Source organism: Cryptomeria japonica, chromosome 10 (assembly GCF_030272615.1).
Source record: "Cryptomeria japonica chromosome 10, Sugi_1.0, whole genome shotgun sequence".
NCBI classification, from domain to species: domain Eukaryota; kingdom Viridiplantae; phylum Streptophyta; class Pinopsida; order Cupressales; family Cupressaceae; genus Cryptomeria; species Cryptomeria japonica.
The window spans coordinates 734,287,414-734,310,822 of NC_081414.1; the positions used below are offsets into that span (position 1 = coordinate 734,287,414).

Below are 23,409 nucleotides of genomic sequence, written 5' to 3' on the forward strand. Positions count from 1 at the left end.
TTTGTAACAAAAGTTATCAGAGGATAATACACAGATGCTCTAACAACGAGATTAATAAAAGCTGTTAGAAATGTTTGAGTAGTGTAAAGTTTAAAACTGATTAGAAATATATTCATTTTAGTTTTAAAAGAGTTAGAAAGTTCATGTTTTGTAGGGAAAAAGAACAGAGTAAGCATAGCATTGTTTTTTTTGTGTATAACTTTGTATAATTGACATTGAGAAGACTTTTTAGCTACAACCAGTGCTAACTTGAAAAGTGAGAAGAGTGCAAGCATGGGTATGTTGTTCTTTGTTAATATGTATCTCTACAACAAAAAGAAGAAATAGAATTAGTTTCTTAAATTCAACATATATACAATTTATGTGCCAAAACAACTGAAGTGGCATGGTAAAGAGAAGTTTGTTTATTAATTGATTTTATTCGAAGATTTGTTAGAATATGCCTTGAAAGAATTACATGGCCACATAAAAAGAAGAGAATGTAAACTATATGTGTTGGGTAGGTATGCATACCTTCAATTTGCAATAGGAAAACTAGACTGAATGGTTGATTGAGAAGGTTTGCACTGGAGAGGCAATGTACTGTAGCTGGCGTACAAGGAGGGAAGTTAGTTAAAAGTGACAGAGAGCAATGTTAGAGCAGTAAAAGGTGTCAATAAAGTATGCTTGAAGCCAAAAAAATGTAAATATCATACCTGGGAGAGTTGTTTATGTTACAGCAGTAACTTTTGAATGCAAGAGACACTTTTGTAACAAAACTTATCAGAGGTATAATACACAGTTCCTCTAACAATGAGATTCATAAAAGCTGTTACAAATGTTCGAGTTGTATAAAGTTTTAAACTGATTAGAAATATACTCATTTTAGTGTTAAAATACTTAGAAAGTTAATTATGGGGTGAGGAACACATGTTTTGCAGTCAAAAAGAACATACTAAGCATAGCATTGTTTTTATTGTGTATAACTTTGTATAATTGACATTGATAAGAGATTTCAGCTACAACGAGTGCTAACTTGAAAAGTGAGAAGAGTGCAAGCATGGGTATGTTGTTCTGTGTTAATGTGTATGTCTACAAGAAAAAGAAGAAATATGTTTAGTTTGTTAAATTCAACATATATACAATTCATGTGCTAAAAGAACTGAAGTGGTGTGGTAAAGCAGAGTGGAGAGGCAATGTTTTGTAGCTGTATTAGAAAGAGGCAAGTTAGATAAAAGTGACATCAAGCAATGTTGGAGTATAAAAGTTTGTTAACAGAGTATATTCTAAGCAATAAAAGTGACATATCATACCTGAGATAGCTGTATATGTTGGAGCAGTGAGCGATGTGAATGCACAATGCATTGCAACTGTATTATACCTAATATATCTTTAGACAATCATTGAAGACTGTATAGATAGGAAGACTTGTGTGTGGTGTTCAATGCAGCATGGAGGATGTCTTAGAATGAATGCAATCTAAAATGAATAGTGAGGGAAAAAGAGTTAGTACGAGGGACGATTAAGAAAGTGCATGTTGTGAAGAGGTATGACAATGTAAAATTGTAATTACCTTGTTGAAAGTAGAGGAATGTAACAAAGATGGTTTTGGAGCAAAAGATTTTAAGGTGAATAGATATCTGTTTGCGCAGAGAGCAGCTGCAAATGAGTTTCTTCTTTCTTTCTAATGGTTGTATAAGCATTATTTTGCAGTTTGGAAAACCTTTCAAAAGAGAATGGTGGTTGGATCCGTATTCCATCAATTGTCTTCACTCTTGAAATAGCTGTGAATGTGAGCCCTTGCTTTTCAGTATTACCTATGTCAATGGTAGCTCTGTCTAATGTAAGACCTTGGGATTTGTGAATAGTGATGGCCCAAGACATTGTTAAAGGCACTTGCGTACGCCTGCCTCACATTATTGGCAAAATGGGTATGTCTTTTGGATGTGCTATATCCCATGGAGGTCCATTATAATCGTTGAATTGGACAACCACATATTTTGGCAAGTCTGGTGGTTTTGTATTGTTTTCATATACAATTTGTTTTATGAGACCAATAGCGCCATTAACAAGGCCAACTTTGATCCATAAGTTAGCTATTAACATCACTTGCTGATCAATAGAAAGTAATACTTCCAATGGTAGCTGTTCATTGGTGTCATATTCAGTATTTGTTTGCTTAGAAATTTTAGCTAAACTTAGAGCGACAGGCAAATTTAATTCTTTGAGCATTTTCCTGTTATGCAAGCGTGCAGATTCATTTGTTGCAAATAGGTGGATCGAAGAGTCGAAATCTTTCTTTTGTTGAATAGTTAATGTTGCATTTGTCTGGCACATCAGAAACTGCCAATCATGTTGGAGTGCTTGAGCGTTTCTTAAGTTGTGAAGAAGTGCTCTGAATTGTTGTTGTCTTATAGATGCACCTTGCTGGCGGAAAATAGTGTCCAATGTTATGACAATAGTAAAAGAATGCCATAAACTGAGGGCTGTAGAGTGCGAAGCATATATAGGTTTATCCATTATAGGGGGAAGCTGAGCAAGATCACCAACAAGAATCATGGACACGCCACCAAAGTTGTCATGTTGTTTGTTAGGGAATGCTTGGCGTAAACGGTTATCTATCTTAAGTAGTAGTTTCGGGCCCAAAAAGCTCATTTCGTCTATCAGAATATATTTGATATGTTTCAATTGCTCTTGCAATGTCATTAATGACTGCCCTGTCAAAGGATGCATTTCTCTTATAGGTATGCGCAACCCTGCATGGATTGTTGTCGCTTGTATATTAAATGCAGCAACTCCTGTTGGTGCTAAAACAAGCAATGGGTTTGCTGTCATAGGTGGAGATATGTTTAATTCTTTTCTAATACAATCTATTAAAAATGATTTACCATTGCCAGCAGTGCCTTGAACAATCATTCGTAAAGGTGTTGTTGCAGATTGATTATTATGATGTTGTAGAATAATGTTGAGTGCAACTTTTTGCTGAGGTGATAGCTGGTTTTTTTTTGTGTCTTGGCTGGAGATTTGCATGCTAGTGTGTTGGGATTTCAGCTTGCTTGTAGCTATGAACTGAAGGGCAGTGGAGTCTAGTTGATCAACCACAACAGTTGCTCCCCAAAAGTGGCTAATATCGTAATCACGACGGCCTAGCATTTGCAGATCATTCTGGACAAAGTTATTTGTAGCTCCCATTTGTGAGAGCTGCTCCCACTCATACAGATTTGTATCATCTTGATGTTGGGAACCATTATTGTCACTGTCATCTTCGTTTGGAAGGCTGCAATCATCTATAATCTGTTGATTTCCCAAACGGTTGTAATTTGTCTTTTTAAAGTTTTTCCAATTTTTTATAATTTGTTCCTTTGAAGCTCCTATTTCAGTTGGGATGTCACGGAACGATTTGTATAGCAGCAATTCAGACAAACAAAAAATATCAAACTGATTGGTATCTTCATCTGGAGGCTCTGTAAACTGAGGATATACAGTCACAATTGCTTTTTTATCCTTGATGTGCCATTTTGTTTTTTTGCGTTGAGAATTATATGAAAACCCTTGTGCTGATTGTAGCAAATTTGTTGCATTTAATTCAAAAGGGCGCTGCATATAAGCATGGATATAAGTTGTGGAAAGGTTAGCTCCATTATCTGATTTTATGACACGGTGCAGTATTTTTCTGCCAACATTTAGAGAGACAAATTGTCGACTACAACTTAGAAGAGGCAATTTCTGTAACATATGGCAAGTTTCTTGTGCACTGATATCACGGTCTACTACTATGCCCATCATAAATTTCTGATATGTTAATAAAATGCTATCTTCAGATTTACTTGTATTTAGTATTGTTTTCAGCATTTCAATATAGGATTGCGATTTGTTTTCTGATTTTGAAGCATACTTTGAAATGTATTGGAGGACAACTTTTTTTGAAATGACTGGTTGACAATCAATATTAGCTCTCCATAGTGAAAGCATCCAAGGATTATGAATATTCAAATGATCATCATTCCTTGTAGGTTTATAGCATGGGTTGTTGTCATTGTCAACTGTCAATGTAGACATCTCTTGTTGAACCCATGGAGCTTTGTAACGACATTCAAATGTGGGACCTTTTTTCTTGAGGCATGTATGTTCTGTACATTTTGTGTGTCTCTGTAAAGTATTAAGCAATGCTTCATAATCCAATGTAGCATCCATGGTGAAGATTTTTTTTGTATCAGCTAGGCAAGGGTCATCCATTGCAGTGTAGTGCATTGTATTCATGCGGTCTGCTGCAATGTGAGGATTCCAAGCAGAAACATATTGGTCGAAGAAAGTTTTTTCCATTTGCACCTCATTATCATCTGTCCAATTAATGGTCTCCATATTTGGTGCTCCAGGGAGCCATAAGAAGCCATGAATATGGCCTGAGCCTCGATGTTGCCATTCATACCTATACCAATGATCCTTTGCTTGGAACAACTTTTGAATAACTTCTTCACGAAATATTGTAAATCTGTTGTGAAGGTATAATGCTGTTATATGTGGATTGCAGATCACATGGTTTGTAAGTTGTTTTCTTGTAAACTGTGTGGTTTGGCCATCATTTTCAGAGAAAAGCCTATGCAAATCAGGCCATTTGGTATCAGCTGAACTTAACGTAAAGAACAGTGTTGGGGGCCCCAATTGGAAAATCATTGCTGTAAGCTCTTTTCTAGATTTACGCCAATATGCACGGGTGCCTCGAAGTGTTGCACCAAAACGCAACAATTGGTTAGGCAGCTGATCATCAGGAGTGTTTTGCAATCGTCCATGGAGTGCTTCGATAGTGGTTGGGATAGACTCTCCCAAATTAGTTCTAATGAAGATAGCTGCAGATTGTTGCGAACGATGTCTCATAATTAGATTGTAAATATAATACCGGAATCTAACATGCTGCCCAAATCTTTGATCAACATATCTAAGTAAGTGGAGAGCATATTCATGTAAATGAACATGCTTGATACATGGCTGTAGTGGAAGTGCAACTCCAGATGGGAAAAGGGTTGGGAATGCCATGCTTAACAAGCCTATTGTATTATATTCATTTATCGGAGACAAGTTTATTTCAGGCCAAGGCATATTATTATTAGTATTAGCATCTAACTGTAAGGTTCTCTTAACTGTATCTAGTTCGCGGGGTGGAGTAGGCAGTTTTGGAATAAAAGACGATGAAATATTTGCATCATATTCATTGCAATTGTCCAGAAGGTCTTCTGTTGGTGGAATACCTGTTACATCAGTATGTTCTTCTAAAGAGCGTAGCATATTTGATATATCTGTTGTACTATTAGGAAGTAGGTTGACAGCATCAAAGTCTATGACAACATCATTATAGTACTAGCCATGTTGTATTTTATAGCTCAATGCATCCATAACATGGAATTTATTCACATAACAGTCATATTTTGTGCCTTGTATATTACTTCGGTGGACAATAAGAACTTCAAGGTCTTTTAGTCTTCGTGGCAAAAGCTTTGCAATTTCTGAAATATCTTGGGGAAAACTTATTGTGTGACCTGAATATTTGTATTGGCCACCTTTTCCATGTCTGACTTGCAAAACAGGAGCAACCCTAGCTATAAGCATCTCTTCTACTTGGGTAAGTTTTTTTAACACAACAGGTTGCTTGCCTGGGTCTAAGTTATTTGCCAAGGAGAAACGATGAACACCATTTTCAGAAAAGCATCTTGAACAAATAATATGTTGTTGGTTCCCGCGTAGCAGCATTCCAATATATCTTTCCTTACAAATACTACATGTTTGAAGCATGGACAACAAATCAATGCGATGGCGGAAGGCTTGCAATGTTTGAATGTACTGTACAGAAGAGAAACAATTTGTTGTGCATTGTTGTGTTGTTGTAGGCTGCAATATTGTCTGATGGTATAGAGGTTGCCTGTTTTGTGTTACATGTTTCTGTTGTAGTTTGCTACTATGGAATGAAGGTTGTTGTATTTGCTGTGATACAATACTATTCTGGCCAGATGAGAAAGGAAGGCTTTGATTCAGAATAAGCGAATTTGAATCCATCATCTGTGGGGGGTCGCATGGTGCAGGTGTAGGCAAGGGCATTTTGTGTTTCATTCGCTCCAGGCGACGCTTTTTAGAGATTTCTTCTCTATGTTGTGCATAATAGCAACAATTTTGTTCTCTTTTTTTCGCTTTCCTAAGATTGCATCCTTGTGGTGTGTTCTGCATTAATATTTAAGACAATTTAAATGAACAGAGCATATAAGATGTTGAGTGTGCAAGAAACAACCGGTAAAGATAGTGTCTATGTTGTAATCTATATAGTTACATTTGAAACTTTTGTTTGATGCAATCTTTGAATTGCACATGTTAAATACTTTTGCACAAAGATTAAGCACATGACCATATAGATAACTATACATGCATTGAGACATGTATGCACATAAAAGAATATGGCTAGAGACAAGGTTACTTACATATGTAGGTACATAACTTTCAAGAGACACAATGTTGTGCATGTTCATATCTATGCACCGTGAGTGGCTTCCTTTGTGTGAGCATGTTTATAGGTGTGTGGTACTTTGCAGCTATGTCAAAATGTGTTTGTATGGTTTTTCTTTATAAATGTATATACCAATTTTCATGATATACACATACATGTGTACGTATTTCTATACAGAAGCACAAGCACATACATACAATCATTTATGCAGTGGTGCATACATGCACATAAAAAAGATGTTGCAGATGGATTTACTTACGTATGCAGGCACATAACTTTCAAGATATATAAGATTGTTCATGTGTATATATATCTGTTGTGAATGCCTTCCTTTGTATGTACATGTATAGAGATGCATATATGGTTGTATGTATGTGAGTATGCCGCTGTGGAGGACCATATGTATGCATGTACGTGTATGGAAATATATGTAAATGCACATAGAAATCTATAGGTATCTTTGTATATCGTGATACATAAATGGAGATATTTATCTTTATGCATGGCGGTAAATATTGGAGAGAACATATAAGGCAACAAACATTTACATAAATTGAATGAATACAAAGAAGAATATGAAAGCTGTTGGATGCTCAAAACTTGCATTTTAATTTACAGTTCAACATTAATGAGAAGCATAAGTGTGTCTGGACCAAGCATCAAAACGTATCTAAAAGGATTCAAAATATTACAATAAAAGAAAGAGACAGGTCAACAAAATGCTTTGAATATATAATAACAATAAACATAAAAGAACATTGTACAAGATATTGACATTGCAGATTATAATTTGAAATGGGCAGGGAAAGCGTGGTGAAATAGTACAATATAGAAATCATGATTTTGAGATCAGGAAATGTGTTAAAACAACATAGGTTGGAGCTATTGGTTCTTGTTTTAATATTTGCGTCAATGTGTAATCTGTATGGTTTGTTTCTTATCATATTTGTACAGCATAGTATAAATATAGTTATAAAAAATAAGTTTTTTTGGAAAACATGGTTGTTCAATAATTACATAACGTAAAAAGGCACAAAAGGATCTAAGATAATAAGCTGGAAAGAAGGGAAACTGCATTTGATTTTTTTTTGTATGATTGGAAGCATGACAGAACAAAAGCAATGTCAAAAACCAAAAGTCCTAGGCAGCCCAAAAAACACTTTAGATAGTGTTGATATAGACAACGACCGATAATTTAGTTCTGTTTGTCAATGACCACTAAAAACTAGGAACAAGCTATCTATTGTATGAAGATCAAAAGGCACGTGGAAAGCATCACTATCCAATTGGTTTGGAACTATGCAGTTGTAGTCATCCGAGCAATCTCTGCAAGCAGAAGAGCACTTTCAGCCTGGTAATCAATTCTGGCAACTTTGGTTATCGTTGCTTTGAGCCTGGGTTCTGAATTGTACATGTCTATTGTAATAGAGAGTGTGAAAACAAAGGAAGACAAAAGGACATGCTTGATAATGGACTGAGGTGTTTTTTGTGTAGTCAAATCGTACTGCAGCATGTAAAGCTCCTTGGCAGATATTTGCAGTATATTTGTGCCAACCTCATCAAAGGCAGTACCCCAAAGAGCCCCTGTATGATCTTGGAGCTTCATCTGCAATAAGTATTTGTAATTGCATTCTGGCACAGCAGTTTGACATCTTGAACAAAACCATTGATTATCACTTTGCTTGGTGCATTTCTTTTTACATTCTTTTCCATTAAATTTCAAAGAGCAGGCTGGATAGCAAAAAGAATCAGTTTTAATGATTCTCACAACAGCCCTAATAGTACTTTCAACTGTTTCAGAGAGAACACTTGTACGCTCTAAAACAGCTGTGATTGTCATCCTACTGTATTGTGAGTTAAGCTGGCCAGCAACACACGATAGCGGTAAAAGGGCATCTGAAATATTTCCTCTTGACATAAGTGTCTCTGTTTCAGGTATAGAAGGGTTTATATTTAGAGTTGTTGTTGTGGTTGTGTTGACCACCTTTCCATTGAAATAACCAACACGAGCATTTCTAACTGGAAGGACAACAGCTGTTTGGGTTGTGTGCATGCTCTTCAAATCTTCACCTAGCCCTTGCCATGTTTCTCCCCATAAGTTAACATCGATAGTAAAAGTTGAGGCATCATTTATTTTTACAATTCTCTTTGTTACTTCGCTTCCATCCTTCCTGCGAATTAATGATGGTTCTCCAATAGCAACTACAATACCAATAACATCAACTAAAGTGTTGTTGGTGCAGTATGTAATTTCATTGATTGGTGTGAATTGAGAATTATTTGCTTCACTTTCAACAACATCATCACAACGCTTCAATATTGAATTGTTGTCCAAAGTTATCTCAAGATGGCTGTTAAGCTTATTCCATTTAGTGTTAGCTTCTTTAATGCAACCTTTTGACACAGTATAATATGTTCCTGGTTCAACCCTATGATAATGCATTTTTGCTACATCGCCAAAGCAAGTTATTCTAATTTCAGTACCTTCACCATCTATCATGTCAAAGCTAAACACTTGGCCAGTGGACTTTGGTGTACTGTATTGATGCATCTTCCTCTTGTTTGTCACACGCCCCTTTATCGTCCATTTATTTTGGAAGGGGTTCAAGGCTTTAATCGGGCTGATATTAACAGAAGATTCGTGCTGCACAGGTGGGAGGTGAATTCCAAATTTAAGGGATCGTTTAGTTGTGGCAGGTGTGTCTCGACCCAACATTTGTTGTTCTTGCTCTTTAAATAGATATCTAGGTTTCCCAAGCAATGGAGAATTGGTAAATTTGACAGCAAGGCTGAATATTATTATAGTCCTGTAAAATGAGCAAAATAAGAGGTTGAATAATCTGGATAGTGTGGAAAGGGAGATTTGAAAAGGCAAGAACAAACCAGCATAACATATAGAGGGCCATACCTTGAGTTCCAAACATTTCTACAAGCATAAGCTGTCAATGATAGGATAGTGCCAATCTTTAATGTCTCTGAAAGCAGCAAACCACTATACTTAGGTGGGAGGATCGCCAATTGCATGTGTGTGGCATCAGACAAAACAACCTTAGACCAGGCATTGTCATTTTCATCGTCTATCAATTTTTCAAAAGACAAAAGCTGAAGCACTGGAGAGGGGACATCATCCCCAGCGTTGATGCAGAGCAGTGCATGTGGGGTCAATTGTAGATGTAGTTCCACTTCCTACAAGGATAATAGAAGACAACCAAATAGATACACAAGGTCATGTACATTCATACGCATTGGCATGGGCACGACAACCCTTTTTTTTTTTAAGCTTCCAATTTGTATTACTAGCTATGTGTGTTTTTGTTTACAGGTGTTTTTTTTGTGTGCATGGACAGATTATAGATTGATGTATTGAAGCATGCAAATGCACAAGGACAATGCAGAGAACATCTGTTTCAATTTATTTATATATATAAATACGTAAACAGATGCAAAAAAATAGTTCAAGCAACGACATATGTTGGTATATGCACTTGCATTGATGGATGAGAAGTCTACGGAAAACTAAAGAACAAATAGAGATATAATCTTTGTAAATAATATGAATAAGAGAAAACAAATGTATAAACAAGCTCACCGAAGTTTCTGTAGAAGGTTGTTGCGAGGCAGCAGGAGAGGCCATCGGAGATGACATGGTGGCCACTGTGTTTGAGAGATGAGGAATGGGGTTTTGAACGGTGAAATAGTGAGTCTATGTCACAACAATTAAAACAAGTGAATATATTTTAACAGTAAGCACAACTCATATTGCACTTGGGATCAAGAGAAAATCTTCAGTCCAACGAGATCGCAATGAAATTTCAAAGTTACAATCAGCAATGTATATGTATAGTTAGAAGACAAGCACTTATCAAGAATACTTGGAATATCTTTGTCTGCTTTCAAAGAGTTTTAGTGAAAGGAAAAATAGAAAACGCTCTAATCAGCGATAAAACAAGTGCTGCATAGATACAATAAATGCTTTTTAGACTCCAGTAAATTTCTAATTACTTATATATGCACAAATGTTCAATATTTAGGTTTAGTTGGCTACATCCCTGTTGGTTATTTTGTGATGTATTTATAATACATTAGTATAGCATATTTGTCTTAAGTGTGCTTTTTGATTCGGTGAATCCTGTAAATATGTGTGAAAAAAACAATTATATTCCGACGTGATAAGCTACATTAGATGAAATTAATGAAATAGAATGAATTTTGTATTTGGTTTTGCTGGCCATTTAAGGCTGTACATTAAATGCGAACAAAGTTAAATTTATTTCATAGCTTCCTAAATGTACGATGTTCAGAGTATTTAGTTGGAGGGTCAGTTTCGTAGTGATCGATGGGTATAATTAATTCACAAATCTTAAGACATGCTATGCTGTTTGAATTTAAATTTAAATGGTCAATAAATGCGTCTTTTGATATTCTGTATTTTTTTTTCACTGGAAGAGATACAATTCAACACTACAGAGGTCTAAGTGGCAAATCCTAAAACTCTTAATTCCTTGTCCATTCTTCTTCTATAGAAATATTCCTTCATGCTTTAACTTAAGCAGATTTTCATAATTTAAAACCTGCAATCTTCGGAGTTATGGCCATTTCCAAGAAGGAAAAGAAAATGGAAGTTTACGAGAACTTGGAGAAGATTGAGCAATTGAAGAAGGAACTTATGGTAAGGTATACAAAGTGAAGGACATTAACACAAGTCAGTTTTTCGCGCTTAATAAGCTCAAGATCGAGAATAATGATGAGGGAGTTTCTGTCAGCACACTAAGGGAGATATCACTCTTAAGGGCACTTTCTAATAGCTCTTACATTGTAAGGTAAGAAATGTATACACCACCTCAACGTAAACTGTCAATTTGCAAAAAAAAACTACACAAATACTTCAAAAAAAATTGTGTATGAGTTTTGGGTTTCACAAACAATGAATTGACTCTGCATTGGATGTTTTATCAGATTGGTTTCTCGCAAGCTTTACTTTTTAAGGCGAGAGGGGCGTAACCCACTTGAATAACCATTAAAAAGCTTATGTTAAAACAATGTACAGAAGAATTGAAATATGATGTCATCTTACCATCTTAGTGACCCATTATCATGTTTAAGTTCTGTGGTACTGAGTGTTTCTCTAAAATTTAGTGAGCTTAAAAGTCATAAGTATCAAGATAACCATCGTCAAACAAAATAAAATAATAATCAAACTACGAGAAAATTGGTATAGAAGTTAAAACCACAGGGCAATACTGGCAGATTTGGCCATCGATAAAACCCTAAGAACAAAGGTATCTGCAAGTTATGCAACTTCAAAAACATACTAAACATGCATGTTTTAAATTTGCCTCTTATACAGTGATGTTAAACAGAACTATACAGATTTTATTATCACAGTAGAGTATATTAATTTTTTGGCTGATAGAATAGTTCATGGAAGTCTGTTGCCTTCATGGAGACCCTGTATTAAAACTTGTTAATAACATTGGGGTACATCCCTGTTGGTTATTTTGTGATGTATTTATAATATATTAGTATAGCATATCTGTCTTAAGTGTGCTTTTGATTCAGCGAATCCTGTAAATATGTGTGGAAAAAACAATTATATTTGGATATCTTTGAGTTTGACAAATATCTCTAAATTTAACTATGTTCTATCATCTGTATTACCAGATATGTTTTCTTCCCTCCAAAAGCAATGCGTTTATATGAAATCCCCTATTCAACAGCTATACTGATGAATTAGTATTTTATTGTAGGCTATTGGACGTGAAACAAATAAGGAACAAAGTGGGTAAGCTCCTTCTGTATTAAATTCTTAGGAAATAGGTTCTTATATTCCCTCAGCAACTCCACCACCTGTTCACAGTCTATTCATGCCAATAAGCTACAATACTAACCATTTTAGGGAACTCACCTGCAAACTTGAAACAAATCTTCAGAGCTTCTATCCTTTTCTCCTTTGATTCAGCAAACGTAAACAGGGCAAAGAAATCACCTTCTTCTTGCAAAAACCGAAACAGGCAGCAAACATTACATGAGAAAACTAAAGAAAACAACAGGGAAAAAAACCAGGCTTAGATCCCACAAAGAAAAACATCTCACTCACCTGCAAATTGCAAAGAAGTGTCCAACAAAAGATTACGAACGCAGTAGTGGAGAAGGTAGATCTACACTTCACATAAAATGACCAAAATGACTGGAAAACAAGCAAGGATGTAAACAAGTAAAGCAACACCTCGTTTAACGCAACGCTAGTTTCCAAAAAACAGCAAGGATGTAAACAAAAAATAGCGGCACCTCCTCGTTTAATTAATTCATATTCTAACTGGTAGTAATAAATGTATGCCCAGTGAAATAAATACCATTGCCCAGTTGATGCCCGGTGAAATAAACCCTTCGAGTTTGCAACATGCGAAGTAATATTTCCAACTGGCAGTAATAAATGGTAATTATAAATGTGTGTCCGGTCAAATAAATGTCATTGCCAAGCAAGTGGCAACTTTCCGACAAATGAACTATAAGCCGCCTTTTTTCCCGATGCCTTTTCCGGATGGCTGACACTTCCCCGGCAAGCAAACCCCCATACAAAAAGCCTATCGGCTTAATTATTGTATATATGTCAAACACAACGAACTTAAGATTTCAAATTAGAAACGGCAAAGAGATTAAGATAAGATTAAATTCCTGTTCAGTGGGGAAAAAAACGCAAATCGATGCAGCAAGTTTATCCTAATTTCTTTTGGACAACCATGCCAATTGAACCGCACTTTAAAAAAGGAAAAGTAACACCTAGTTGGAGTCATATACAAGATAATTCGTTTGATTTATATTTATTAGTCATTTTAAATTTATTCTTCGTCAATGCCCGCATATGTTGACCTTCTCTAGTCAACGTCCATTTAATTATTCAATGAAAGCACAACGTGAAACTCCCTCCATAAATTCTCCATTGCAAATCGATGCTCTATACTGTTAATCTGGCCTTTCGTCATGGCTAAAAAGGTTTCTTGCAGTTGGTGGATATTGTGTTTTGCAGTCCTCTTTCTTGCTCTCTGCAAATGCCAAGGTTTGGATGGAACTCTCGGGAGAAAGCCCATCAAAGGAAAAAATTCTGCAGGTTTCTTTGAATTACATAAGGGAGATCTACACATTAACCTTACCAACTGGGGAGCCACTTTAGTCTCCCTCAAGACTCCTGATAAAAATGGTATTTTTAGCTCCTTAAGTATTGCATTTGATTTTTTACTCCCTTTTTCTTCATTGAATTGCATTGCAGAATTGTACCTGATTGTCTTAATTACATATGTATGCAGGGCATCTAGGAGATATACTTCTTGGCTTTGATTCTTTGGCGTCATACATGGCAAGTATAAAATTTTGATGTTTTAATTTATTGCAGTCATGGGTCTGTACCAATGTACACGTTTATCATATGGTTGTGCTTCTGTGCAGAATATAAGCTCCAGCAGGCATCCCTTTGGTGCCATTGTAGGCCGGGTAGCCAACAGGATTAAGAATGCACAGTTCACCCTTGATGGGAAGACATATCATTTGTATGCCAATAGTGGGAATAATTCAATTCATGGTAAATGGCCTCTCTGCCCTGCCCTGCCCTGCTCTGTCTTTATCTTTTCTTGATTAGATTAAAGATGCTTCCATACTTTGAAATTGAGAAACTAAAATTGTCTTCACTTATCTAAAAAGCTGGAGAGATTTGGTAGTTATTTGTATTGCATCTTAATAGAGCTCATGAAATGCAGGAGGAAGGATAGGTTTTGACAATGTGTTATGGGAAGTCAAGGAAATCAAGGGTGGAAGTGAACCATCTATTAAGTTTGCATATCACAGCTTTGATGGTGAAGAAGGTAAGAATGGAATGGCTGATTATTTAGGACAAATTAGTCAAGAGCAGCAGGAGAGCCCTTATCATATTCTACCTACTTGTTTGGATGGTTGATGTGGGTCTTTAATTTTACCACAAAATATATAAGATTTGACAGAAAAAGTCTTCTAGAAAAGATCTGTGATTGAACTCAACATTCAACAACCATCCAAGATTTGGATTGCACTTTCTTGATGCTGGTTCTTACTAGTGTGACTGGTTCCAGATAGCATTTATAAATCTACTCAATAATACAAACAAGTGGGTTTTAATGTGGCCATTGTTTTTGTTGTTGCAACAGGATATCCTGGCGATCTAGATGTATTTGCCACATATACTATAAGCAATGATATGGAGTTGAGACTAGATATGGAGGCAATAGCAAGGAACAAGGCTACTCCCGTAAGCCTGCTCAATCATGCTTTCTGGAACCTTGCAGGCCATGACAGTGGAAAAGACATACTTGACCATTCTGTAAAAATATGGGCTTCAGATTATCTTCCCACAGACACGGCTCTGATTCCTACAGGACAGATCTTGCCTGTAAAAGGAACTCCTTTGGACTTTACTGAGGAGACTGTTATCAAGAGCAGAATTAATAAGGTCAACCCAACTAATAAGGGTAATCCTGGGTTTGATCACAATTATGTTCTTGACAGTCCCAAGTCAATGAAGGGGCTAAGAGTTGCTGCAAGAGCCAAGGATCCGTGGAGTTCAAGAGTGCTGGAAGTGTGGACAAATGCACCTGGCCTGCAGTTCTACACTAGCAATAATCTCAATAACATAGTGGGCAAAGGAGGTGCCATATACAAGTCACATTCTGCATTCTGCTTTGAGACTCAAGGATTTCCTAATGCTGTAAATCAGCCAAATTTTCCATCTGTGATTGTGCGTCCGGGCCAGGTCTACAAGCACACCATGGTGATCAAATTTTCAGTTGATCGCTAGTCAACAATAAAGCTTTGTTTCATGGCGTGACAATCAAAGGGCATAAAATCCCCACAGACCATTAGAATTGCTTTAGATGTCTTTAATGGGTAGTACTGAATAAAGAAAGATGGTTAATTGGTGGTCTCAAATCTCCGAGTCTGGTCTTTGAATTAGTGGTAAAAAGATAATTGTTAAGCTTGTTGAATTCCAACGCAATTGCCAGTCAGTCGAGGAAAACGAGGGTCTAAAGAACAACCTGCACATGCAATTAAGTTTTTGCATTGGTCTGCTGTGAATTTAATATTTCAAAGATAACAAATAAAATATTTGTTTAACGTGGGGAGATAGCAAAGACTTTCAGCTAGGGTTATATTAACGAACAAAGGGTATTTTTTCATTCAAGTTTTATGGTCATTTAGTTCATCGTTATGATGAGTTCAAATGTTCATGGATCATTAAGTGTAATAAATTTATACAAATATTTTATAAATATATTAATGAATAATAAGGGAAGTAGCTAATTTTGTCCATGCATATACAAATTTTCCTCCTAACTTTCGGCGTTTATTTTCAGTCTGCAAGGCTTCTCATAATTCAGATGTATGTAAATTTTATGAAAAAACTCATAAAATAAATATATGTACTCTCTATGAAAATTTTCATGTATCCATTAATGTCTCATATATTCCTTATATTATCAGGGTGTTTTTAAAAAAAAAGAATATTGAGAAAAGAAGATGCCCAAAATTATAATTAAATATCAAGTTGAATTGGAGATACACTGAGTTTGCTATGATGAGGGTGACAGTTGCAATGGAGATGAGAGGTAGTCTTATTAGGAATTCTTCAATAATGAAGAATTGACTGAAATTTTCATCGAAATCATAAATTAAAATCTATAGATAATATTAGTAATGAAAAGAGATGCATAATATGCTAATAAATTAATTACAAAAGTTCTTTCATTTAATGAAAGATAATTTTATTATAAATTTCTAGCAGGATAGACCAGAGACTCTCTTAAGAGAAGAAAATAAGCAAGGAGCCTTATCATATGCTAAAAAGTGCTGAAATTTAACCCGTTAATGGGTCCCTGAGGGTTAATCCCCCTTTAGAAAAAGAAGAGGTTAAATGGGATCCGCCAACTAAGGAGTGGATAAAAATAAACTTTGATGGGGTATCTAGAGGAAACTCGGGAACCTCAGGAGTGGGAGTAGTCGCGAGAGATGATAAAGGGGTCATCCTTTTCAAGGGTGCACGAAGATTGCAGGATGGAACAAATAACGAAGCAGAGGCACAGGCGACGCTAATGGCCACTGAATTGGCTATAAACATGAAAATCCCAAAGTTGCACCTGGAAGGAGACTCCCAAGTGATTATCAACGCAATAGCGAAGGGTAACATCATGGAAACTATCCCATTGGGTGGAGATCATTCGAGAAAAACTCAACTCCTTTGAGGATTTTCGGGTCTCCCATGTTAGGCGAGGTGCTAATGTAGTGGCGGACCTCCTCTCCAACATCGGATGTGACATGACAAGCCAAATGGCCAAGTGGTGGAAGGGACATGGCAAAGTGTGGAAGTGGAATTAATGCAGTCCTAGAAGTATGAAAAAATCAATAGGCACGCAAGACAGCTCGTAAGGACAAGGACGCCCTTTTAAAGGCACTGCAATTAATGAGGCAGTTACCGAGTGCAGAGTATCTATTCGAGACAATGGCGAAGGATAGCAAATCTGTCGTGAAATCATTTTCCATTTATATTATTGATTATGCATTTATGACCCGTCGCAAATGACGGCGGAGGAATTACCAATTTGGTTTATGAGCAATGTATTATCAAAGAATCGGATTAATGTGAGTTTTTATGTCTTTTGCAATGTAGTTTTTGGAGTTAACAGGTTTTGAGCAGGTTCAATGGAGGCAAATTTTACCCTAAGAATCGAGAAGAAACTGGTTCCTTTTCTGGGAACAATGTCAGAAAAAAGAATGCAAGGACTCTTCAAATACAAGGAAGAGAAACTATGGAGTGCAGCGCGTCTAATGCTGGGGGAGGAGTTGGTGCATATTCACTTCAGGCACAGGACGAATATGGAGGTTTATTCCCTGATTATGGCTTGGGCATGCGAATTTGAACCAGAGGTGGAAAAAATTAAGCTCACAATGACAAAGTTGATTGATGGGGACTATTTGATCAACCTTGACTCCATTTTGGAGTGGGTGATCCCTCAGACTGGAATCCGCATTTGAGAAGGAGATGTCGAGGAGGAGATATTACCCTTTGTTCGCGGGCCAGAGAATCGAATAAAGGAGCAATGTAGAAAGCGAGCTTGCATAGGTGGGAAGTCATGAAGCTTTGCATCAAACTCATAAGAACATATGAGGTACTGAAAGCCCTCAAGGTGGTGGCGCACATGGAGGTGGGAAGAGAATCGCGAGACCGGTTTGAGGAAGGGCGAACGGTCCAGTTTTTAGCAAGTCTAGAAGGAGACCCAAACTTTGGGAATTTGGATTGCATCTCGAAGATGAAGACCGAAGTAGCCAAAGGAAAAGCTCTGGCAGACATTGCAGATGAGGAGGAGAAGCAGATGAACTAGAGCGATACCGACTGAGGGGATACGGTGCTAAAAACTCATTTTTTTGCTTTCTGCTAGTTGCTGGTTTTTTAAAAAAAAATATATTTTATGGATGACTGTAATATTTAGTGCAGAAATTCACAATACTGGTTTTATTTTCGTTTTATCTTGAATGCTCTTCATAGTAGGCTAGGACTGTTAGTTTTTTGGGCTGATGTTGAAATCTGTATGGCCTCAGATTATTGTAGCCTTTTTTTGGAAATCAATATAACACAAAAATTACCGATCAAAAAAGAAAAAAAAAAGTGCTGCAATTTCTTGAATTTTTGAGGTATCGTTACAAAATAAAACATATTTATTACTTTTATTATTATGGAATTAGTTGGCTATTTTATCCATTGAGATTCTCAGTTGATTGATCATTTAATAAATTTTATCAAATTTCCACAGTCCATAATCAAATGATGAAGTTGGTTCTCGATTTAAATGTTTAAATGTTTATCTTGCACTTAATATTTCTCAATTCTCATTTTTATTTATTTTTTATTTTTATTTATCTATTTTATATTTCTAAACAAATGAAAATTAATAAATAAATTTGATATATTTGATATATGAGATATTTATATATTTACATATATTGATTTTCATTTGTTTTGTAATGTTTTTCTATTTAAATCCTAGGTGTATATATATATATATATATATAAAATTTTCTTTGCTTCTCTCTTTTTATTTATTTATTCTCTTGGTTATTTTCATCTTTTAATCTTTGTTGGTTGTTAGGCTCTTTTAATTTCTTTTTGCTTTATTTCTCCTCCTTTCTCTTTTATTTCTTAGTTTTTTCACTTACCTTTTTTATTTCCTTTTTTAAAACCCTTTTTATCCCTATCCTCCTCGTTCCTTGTGCATCTCTTCTTTACTGCTTAACCTCCCCCTTCAAATACCCTTTAAATGAGCCTTTATCTCCAATTTGTTAATTTTTCATCTCTTGACACTCTTTCATCCTGATGAATTTTTCATCTCTTGACACTCTCTCATCCTGATGATGATTGGAAACGTTATTTGATACAAAAAAGATAGACACAGTCAAATCCAGAAACGACTTCATCATTTGATTGATCATTTGTCCTCTTAAAGTTTGCGATCATATATGAAAAATGTGAGCTTGACAATAATGAAATTATTGTATAAACGTTTTGATTTGATTAAGATGTACTCGAAAACAAAAATTGGCAGACTAACTAAATTAAACCATTGCTAATTAGATTGCACTCCGAAAGTGCAGAATTATGACTATAACATATGCCCTACAAACTCAATTCTCCAGATTTTACCTAATGACAAAAATAAGCTTCTCTTCAATACATTGCAGAAAATTCCAGTGTAGACCCAACTTTTAATGGGTAAGGATCTCACAATAAACATAAATTGCAAAATTTAAATAAACACTCTAGTCTGAAAATCACCGAAACCTCAAATTCAAACCCTCAGAACACACGTAAAATAACTGAATTGAGCCATAAAATACATATGACATGCAAGAATTGCAGTGGGAGGATTTGAACCTTCTCTGCTCTTATGCATGCTTGAAGAACGAACAAGTAAAGAAGCGGATCATCAAAATTTAACAATTTGGCAAGCCACCAGGTTCAAACCTATCTCAAAGCAATGCAATCCATGTCCATACTCCCATACCACTCACCTTACCAAACCCTAAGAGATGAATAAAAGGGATGCTTTGCGAAAATGGCATCTAAAAGTAGCATTCGGGTATTAACTGCGCTCAGAAATAAGTCTTGCCTTAAACATGAATTTATACCATTTCAGTCCAGAGGCTAGTTAGAAAATAACATATATGAATTAAAACGCAACCTGAATATTTCAGAGCAAGAAATCCTAAAATATAAAGGATATACCAAAAAATAATAGAATAGAAGGCAAAAGGAAATTGCAGGAAGGGTTGGAGTATTTGCTTACAGAGGAAGTGCACAGATCCAGTGTTGATATTGATTGATTCACCGCTACAAAAGAGATTACGATAAGATTAGTCTCCTGGTCAGTGGAAAAAGACATATGCGATAACATCGGGAAAAAGGCAATTCGATGAAGCAAATTTATTCTAATTTCTTTTGGCTAACTATGCCAATTGAACCGCACTAAAAAAAGAAAAACTAACTCCTAGTTGAAAGACTCGTAAACAAGATAATTAGTTTGATTTTCTATTTATTAGTCACTTTACATTTTTCTCCGTCAAACGCATATTTTGACCTTACCCAGTCGGCGTTCATTTGATTAGTCAATGGAATCTTAATGTGAAACTCCATAAATTCTCCATTGTCCATCGATGCTCTACACTGTTAATCTGGCCACTCGTCATGGCAAAGAAGGGCTCTTGTACTTTGTCGATGTTGTGTTTTGCAGTTCTCTTTCTTAGTCTCTGCAAATGCCAAGGTTTGGATGGAACTCTCGGGAGAAACCCTATCAAAGGAAAAAATTCTGCAGGTTTCTTTGAGTTACATAAGGGCGATCTACACATTAACCTTACCAACTGGGGAGCTACTCTAGTCTCCCTCAAGACTCCTGATAAAAATGGTATTTTTAGCTCCCTAAGCATTGCATTTGTTTTTTATTCCCCTTTTCTTCATTTCATTGCGTTGCAGAAATGTACCTAATTATCTTAATTACATGTGTATGCAGGGCATCTAGCAGATATACTTCTTGGATTTGATTCTTTGGCCTCATACATGGCAAGTACAAAATTTTGACCTTTTAATTTGTTGCAGTCATGGATCTGTACCTATGTACAGGTTTATCATATGGTTTTGCTTCTGTGCAGAATATAAGCTCCAGCAGGCATCCCTTTGGTGCCATTGTAGGCCGGGTAGCCAACAGGATTAAGAATGCGCAGTTCACCCTTGATGGGAAGACATATCATTTGTATGCCAATAGTGGGAATAATTCAATTCATGGTAAATGCCCTCTCTGCCCTGCCCTGCTCTACTCTGTCTATATCTTTTCTTGATTAGATTAAAGATGTTTCACTAATTTGAAATTGAAAAACTAAAGTTGTCTTCAGTTACCTAAAAAGGTGGAGAGATTTGGTAGTTATCTGTATTGCGCCTTAATAGAGCTTATGAAATGCAGGAGGAAGGATAGGTTTTGACAATGTGTTGTGGGAAGTCAAGGAAATCAAGGGTGGAAGCGAACCATCTATTAAGTTTTCATATCACAGCTTTGATGGTGAAGAAGGTAAGAATGGAATGGCTAATTATTTAGGCCAAATTATTCAATAGAAGCAGGAGGGCCCTTATCATACTCTACCTACTTGTTTGAATAGTTGATGTGGTAATTTATAAGATTTGAGAGAATAAGGCTTCTAGAAAAGATCTGTGATTGAATTCAACATTCAACAACCATCCAAGATTTGGATTGCACTTTCTTGATGATGGTTCTTACTAGTGTGACTGGTTCCAGATGGCAGTTATAGATTTACTCATTAATACAAACAAGTGGGTTTTTAATGTGGCCATTGTTTTTGTTGCTGCAACAGGATATCCTGGTGATCTAGATGTATTTGCCACATATACTATAAGCAATGATATGGAGTTGACACTAGAGATGGAGGCAATACCAAGGAACAAGGCCACACCTGTAAACCTGATCAATCATGCTTTCTGGAACCTTGCAGGCCATGACAGTGGAAGGGACATACTTGACCATTCTGTAAAAGTATGGGCTTCACATTATACTCCCAAAGACAAGACTCAGATTCCTACAGGACAGATCTTGCCTGTAAAAGGAACTCCTTTGGACTTAACTAAGGAGACTGTTATCAAGAGCAGAATTAAGGAGGTCAACCCAAGCAATAAGAGTAATCCTGGGTTTGATGACAATTATGTTCTTGACAGTCCCAAGTCAGAGAAGGGGCTAAGAATTGCTGCAAGAGCCAAGGATCCGTTGAGTTCAAGAGTGCTTGAAGTGTGGACAAGTGCACCTGGCATGCAATTCTACACTAGCAATAATCTCAAGAACATAGTGGGGAAAGGAGGTGCGATATACAATTCATATTCTGCATTCTGCTTTGAGACTCAAGCATTTCCTAATTCTGTAAATCAGCCAAATTTTCCATCTGTGATTGTGCGTCCAGGCCAGGTCTACAAGCATACCATGGTGATCAAATTTTCAGTTGATCCATAGTCATCAATAAGACTTTGTTTAATGTCCTGACAATGAAAGGGCATAAAATCTCCACGGACCATAAGAATTGCTTTTAAAATTCTTTGATGGGTAGTACTAAATAAAGGAAAATGGTTAATTGGTGGTCTCAGATCTCCGAGTCTGGTCTTAATTTTTTTTATTAGTGCTGATAATCTAATTATAAGCTTGTTAAATTCCAACGCAACGGTCAGTCGAAGAAAACGATGGGCCAAAGAAAAATATGCGCATGCAATTAATTTTTTGCATTTGTCTGGTGTGAACAAATAAAATATCTGTTGAACGTGGAGATATATCAAAGACTTTCACCTAGAGTTTTATTAATAGACACAAGACATAGTTATCATCATTAATTCGTGGACTCTCTTGGTTTCTTATTAGTGTTGTTCTCACCACTAAGTAGCTTATATTGTTATTTTTTTCATCTTGTTTTTGGGGTGGATCTTGTGTGTATATTATTTTAAATTAATAGATACAATACAAGTATTCATTAATTTTTTGTTAAGGTTTATAGCAGTATGAACAAGTAGAAGACTTTCTTGTACGAGTAAGTTTAATTTTGATGGAGCTTTTGGAGGCAATCTTGATTCAATAGATGTATGATATGTATTTAGGAACACCTTTTGTGCGTGTGTTTGGAGACTCTTGTCATTTGAGACACAAAACTAATAAGGGAAGTTGAATGGAAGCAATTATTAATAGGTATAGCTTTGGTATGCACTTGAAGTTTTTCATAAGATAATATGATTATAGAAGGTTTGTCTATGTTAGATATACCACAAAAAAATTGTCTTAATTTGTGTAGACATCTAATATTGACTACATCCTACTGCCACGCCTAACATCTTCTAATGTCATCTTTAACACCATGTCATCACCGAGTACTAATTAATCAAATAATTTGACTACTTGATTAAAGATAATTTTTTAATGCATCCAAAATAATTGAATTAGCTTATTTTCACCAATTAACTAAATAATTTTTTTTTATCAATAATGGGCTGAGGCCGTAAACTTTATTAATTGAAAAATAATTACATAAATGTACAAATTCGGTTCGGTGTGGGCACCGGTAGGAAAGAACCGAATGAAGAAAACCTTCGATCTTGCCCAAGGAAAAAATCCTGGAATTATTTAATAGTCCTTGTTAGCCAAAAATCTGACTTCTTAAGGGGTTACAATAATAATTTGAGAAATACATCATGTTGTCGACATTTTAACCATGACTTCTACATAATGGATCTAAGTAATAGGTGAAGCCTTCATATGGTGAGGGCGAGCGGGGAGACCAAGGAGTTGTTCGAGTGCTGACCGAGCGGGGGTAAGCGAACTGGATCCTGCATG

General features: G+C 36.0%; 4 protein-coding genes across 4 annotated transcripts; 2 read left to right on the forward strand and 2 right to left on the reverse strand.

Moving 5' to 3' along the window:
* Nucleotides 1–1,890: 1,890 nt before the first annotated feature.
* Nucleotides 1,891–6,069, reverse strand: LOC131045552 (uncharacterized). Its single transcript, XM_057979145.1, has 2 exons — nt 5,421–6,069; nt 1,891–5,312 (listed from the first exon to the last, which is right to left on the reverse strand). The coding sequence occupies exons 1-2, from the start codon at nt 6,067–6,069 to the stop codon at nt 1,891–1,893; spliced, it is 4,071 nt and encodes a 1,356-aa protein (XP_057835128.1).
* Nucleotides 6,070–7,766: 1,697 nt separating this feature from the next.
* Nucleotides 7,767–10,103, reverse strand: LOC131045553 (replication protein A 70 kDa DNA-binding subunit A-like). The gene is made up of 3 exons (XM_057979146.1): nt 10,059–10,103; nt 9,378–9,655; nt 7,767–9,276 (listed from the first exon to the last, which is right to left on the reverse strand). The coding sequence occupies exons 1-3, from the start codon at nt 10,101–10,103 to the stop codon at nt 7,767–7,769; spliced, it is 1,833 nt and encodes a 610-aa protein (XP_057835129.1).
* A 3,296-nt stretch (nt 10,104–13,399) lies between these two features.
* LOC131045560 (uncharacterized) lies at nt 13,400–15,696 on the forward strand. The gene is made up of 5 exons (XM_057979153.2): nt 13,400–13,667; nt 13,774–13,823; nt 13,913–14,045; nt 14,221–14,325; nt 14,644–15,696. Exons 1-5 carry the CDS (start codon nt 13,451–13,453, stop codon nt 15,288–15,290), a joined length of 1,152 nt encoding a protein of 383 aa, XP_057835136.1. The 5' UTR covers nt 13,400–13,450; the 3' UTR covers nt 15,291–15,696.
* A 4,433-nt stretch (nt 15,697–20,129) lies between these two features.
* On the forward strand, nt 20,130–22,418 carry LOC131045561 (uncharacterized). Its single transcript, XM_057979154.2, has 5 exons — nt 20,130–20,442; nt 20,548–20,597; nt 20,687–20,819; nt 20,995–21,099; nt 21,401–22,418. The coding sequence occupies exons 1-5, from the start codon at nt 20,226–20,228 to the stop codon at nt 22,045–22,047; spliced, it is 1,152 nt and encodes a 383-aa protein (XP_057835137.1). The 5' UTR covers nt 20,130–20,225; the 3' UTR covers nt 22,048–22,418.
* The last annotated feature ends 991 nt before the right edge of the window (nt 22,419–23,409 follow it).

Coding starts and splice junctions, on each gene's coding strand:
- LOC131045552 (XM_057979145.1), bottom strand. CDS start 6,069: ATGCCCTTGCCTACACCTGCACCATGCGACCCCCCACAGATGATGGAT. Junction 5,313..5,420: donor AGTTCTTATTGTCCACCGAA/GTAATATACAAG, acceptor ATGTTGTCATAG/ACTTTGATGCTGTCAACCTA.
- LOC131045553 (XM_057979146.1), bottom strand. CDS start 10,103: ATGGCCTCTCCTGCTGCCTCGCAACAACCTTCTACAGAAACTTCG. Junction 9,656..10,058: donor AACCTTCTACAGAAACTTCG/GTGAGCTTGTTT, acceptor TTATCCTTGTAG/GAAGTGGAACTACATCTACA. Junction 9,277..9,377: donor AGAAATGTTTGGAACTCAAG/GTATGGCCCTCT, acceptor CTCATTTTACAG/GACTATAATAATATTCAGCC.
- LOC131045560 (XM_057979153.2), top strand. CDS start 13,451: ATGGCTAAAAAGGTTTCTTGCAGTTGGTGGATATTGTGTTTTGCAGTC. Junction 13,824..13,912: donor ATTCTTTGGCGTCATACATG/GCAAGTATAAAA, acceptor GCTTCTGTGCAG/AATATAAGCTCCAGCAGGCA. Junction 14,326..14,643: donor CAGCTTTGATGGTGAAGAAG/GTAAGAATGGAA, acceptor TTGTTGCAACAG/GATATCCTGGCGATCTAGAT.
- LOC131045561 (XM_057979154.2), top strand. CDS start 20,226: ATGGCAAAGAAGGGCTCTTGTACTTTGTCGATGTTGTGTTTTGCAGTT. Junction 20,598..20,686: donor ATTCTTTGGCCTCATACATG/GCAAGTACAAAA, acceptor GCTTCTGTGCAG/AATATAAGCTCCAGCAGGCA. Junction 21,100..21,400: donor CAGCTTTGATGGTGAAGAAG/GTAAGAATGGAA, acceptor TTGCTGCAACAG/GATATCCTGGTGATCTAGAT.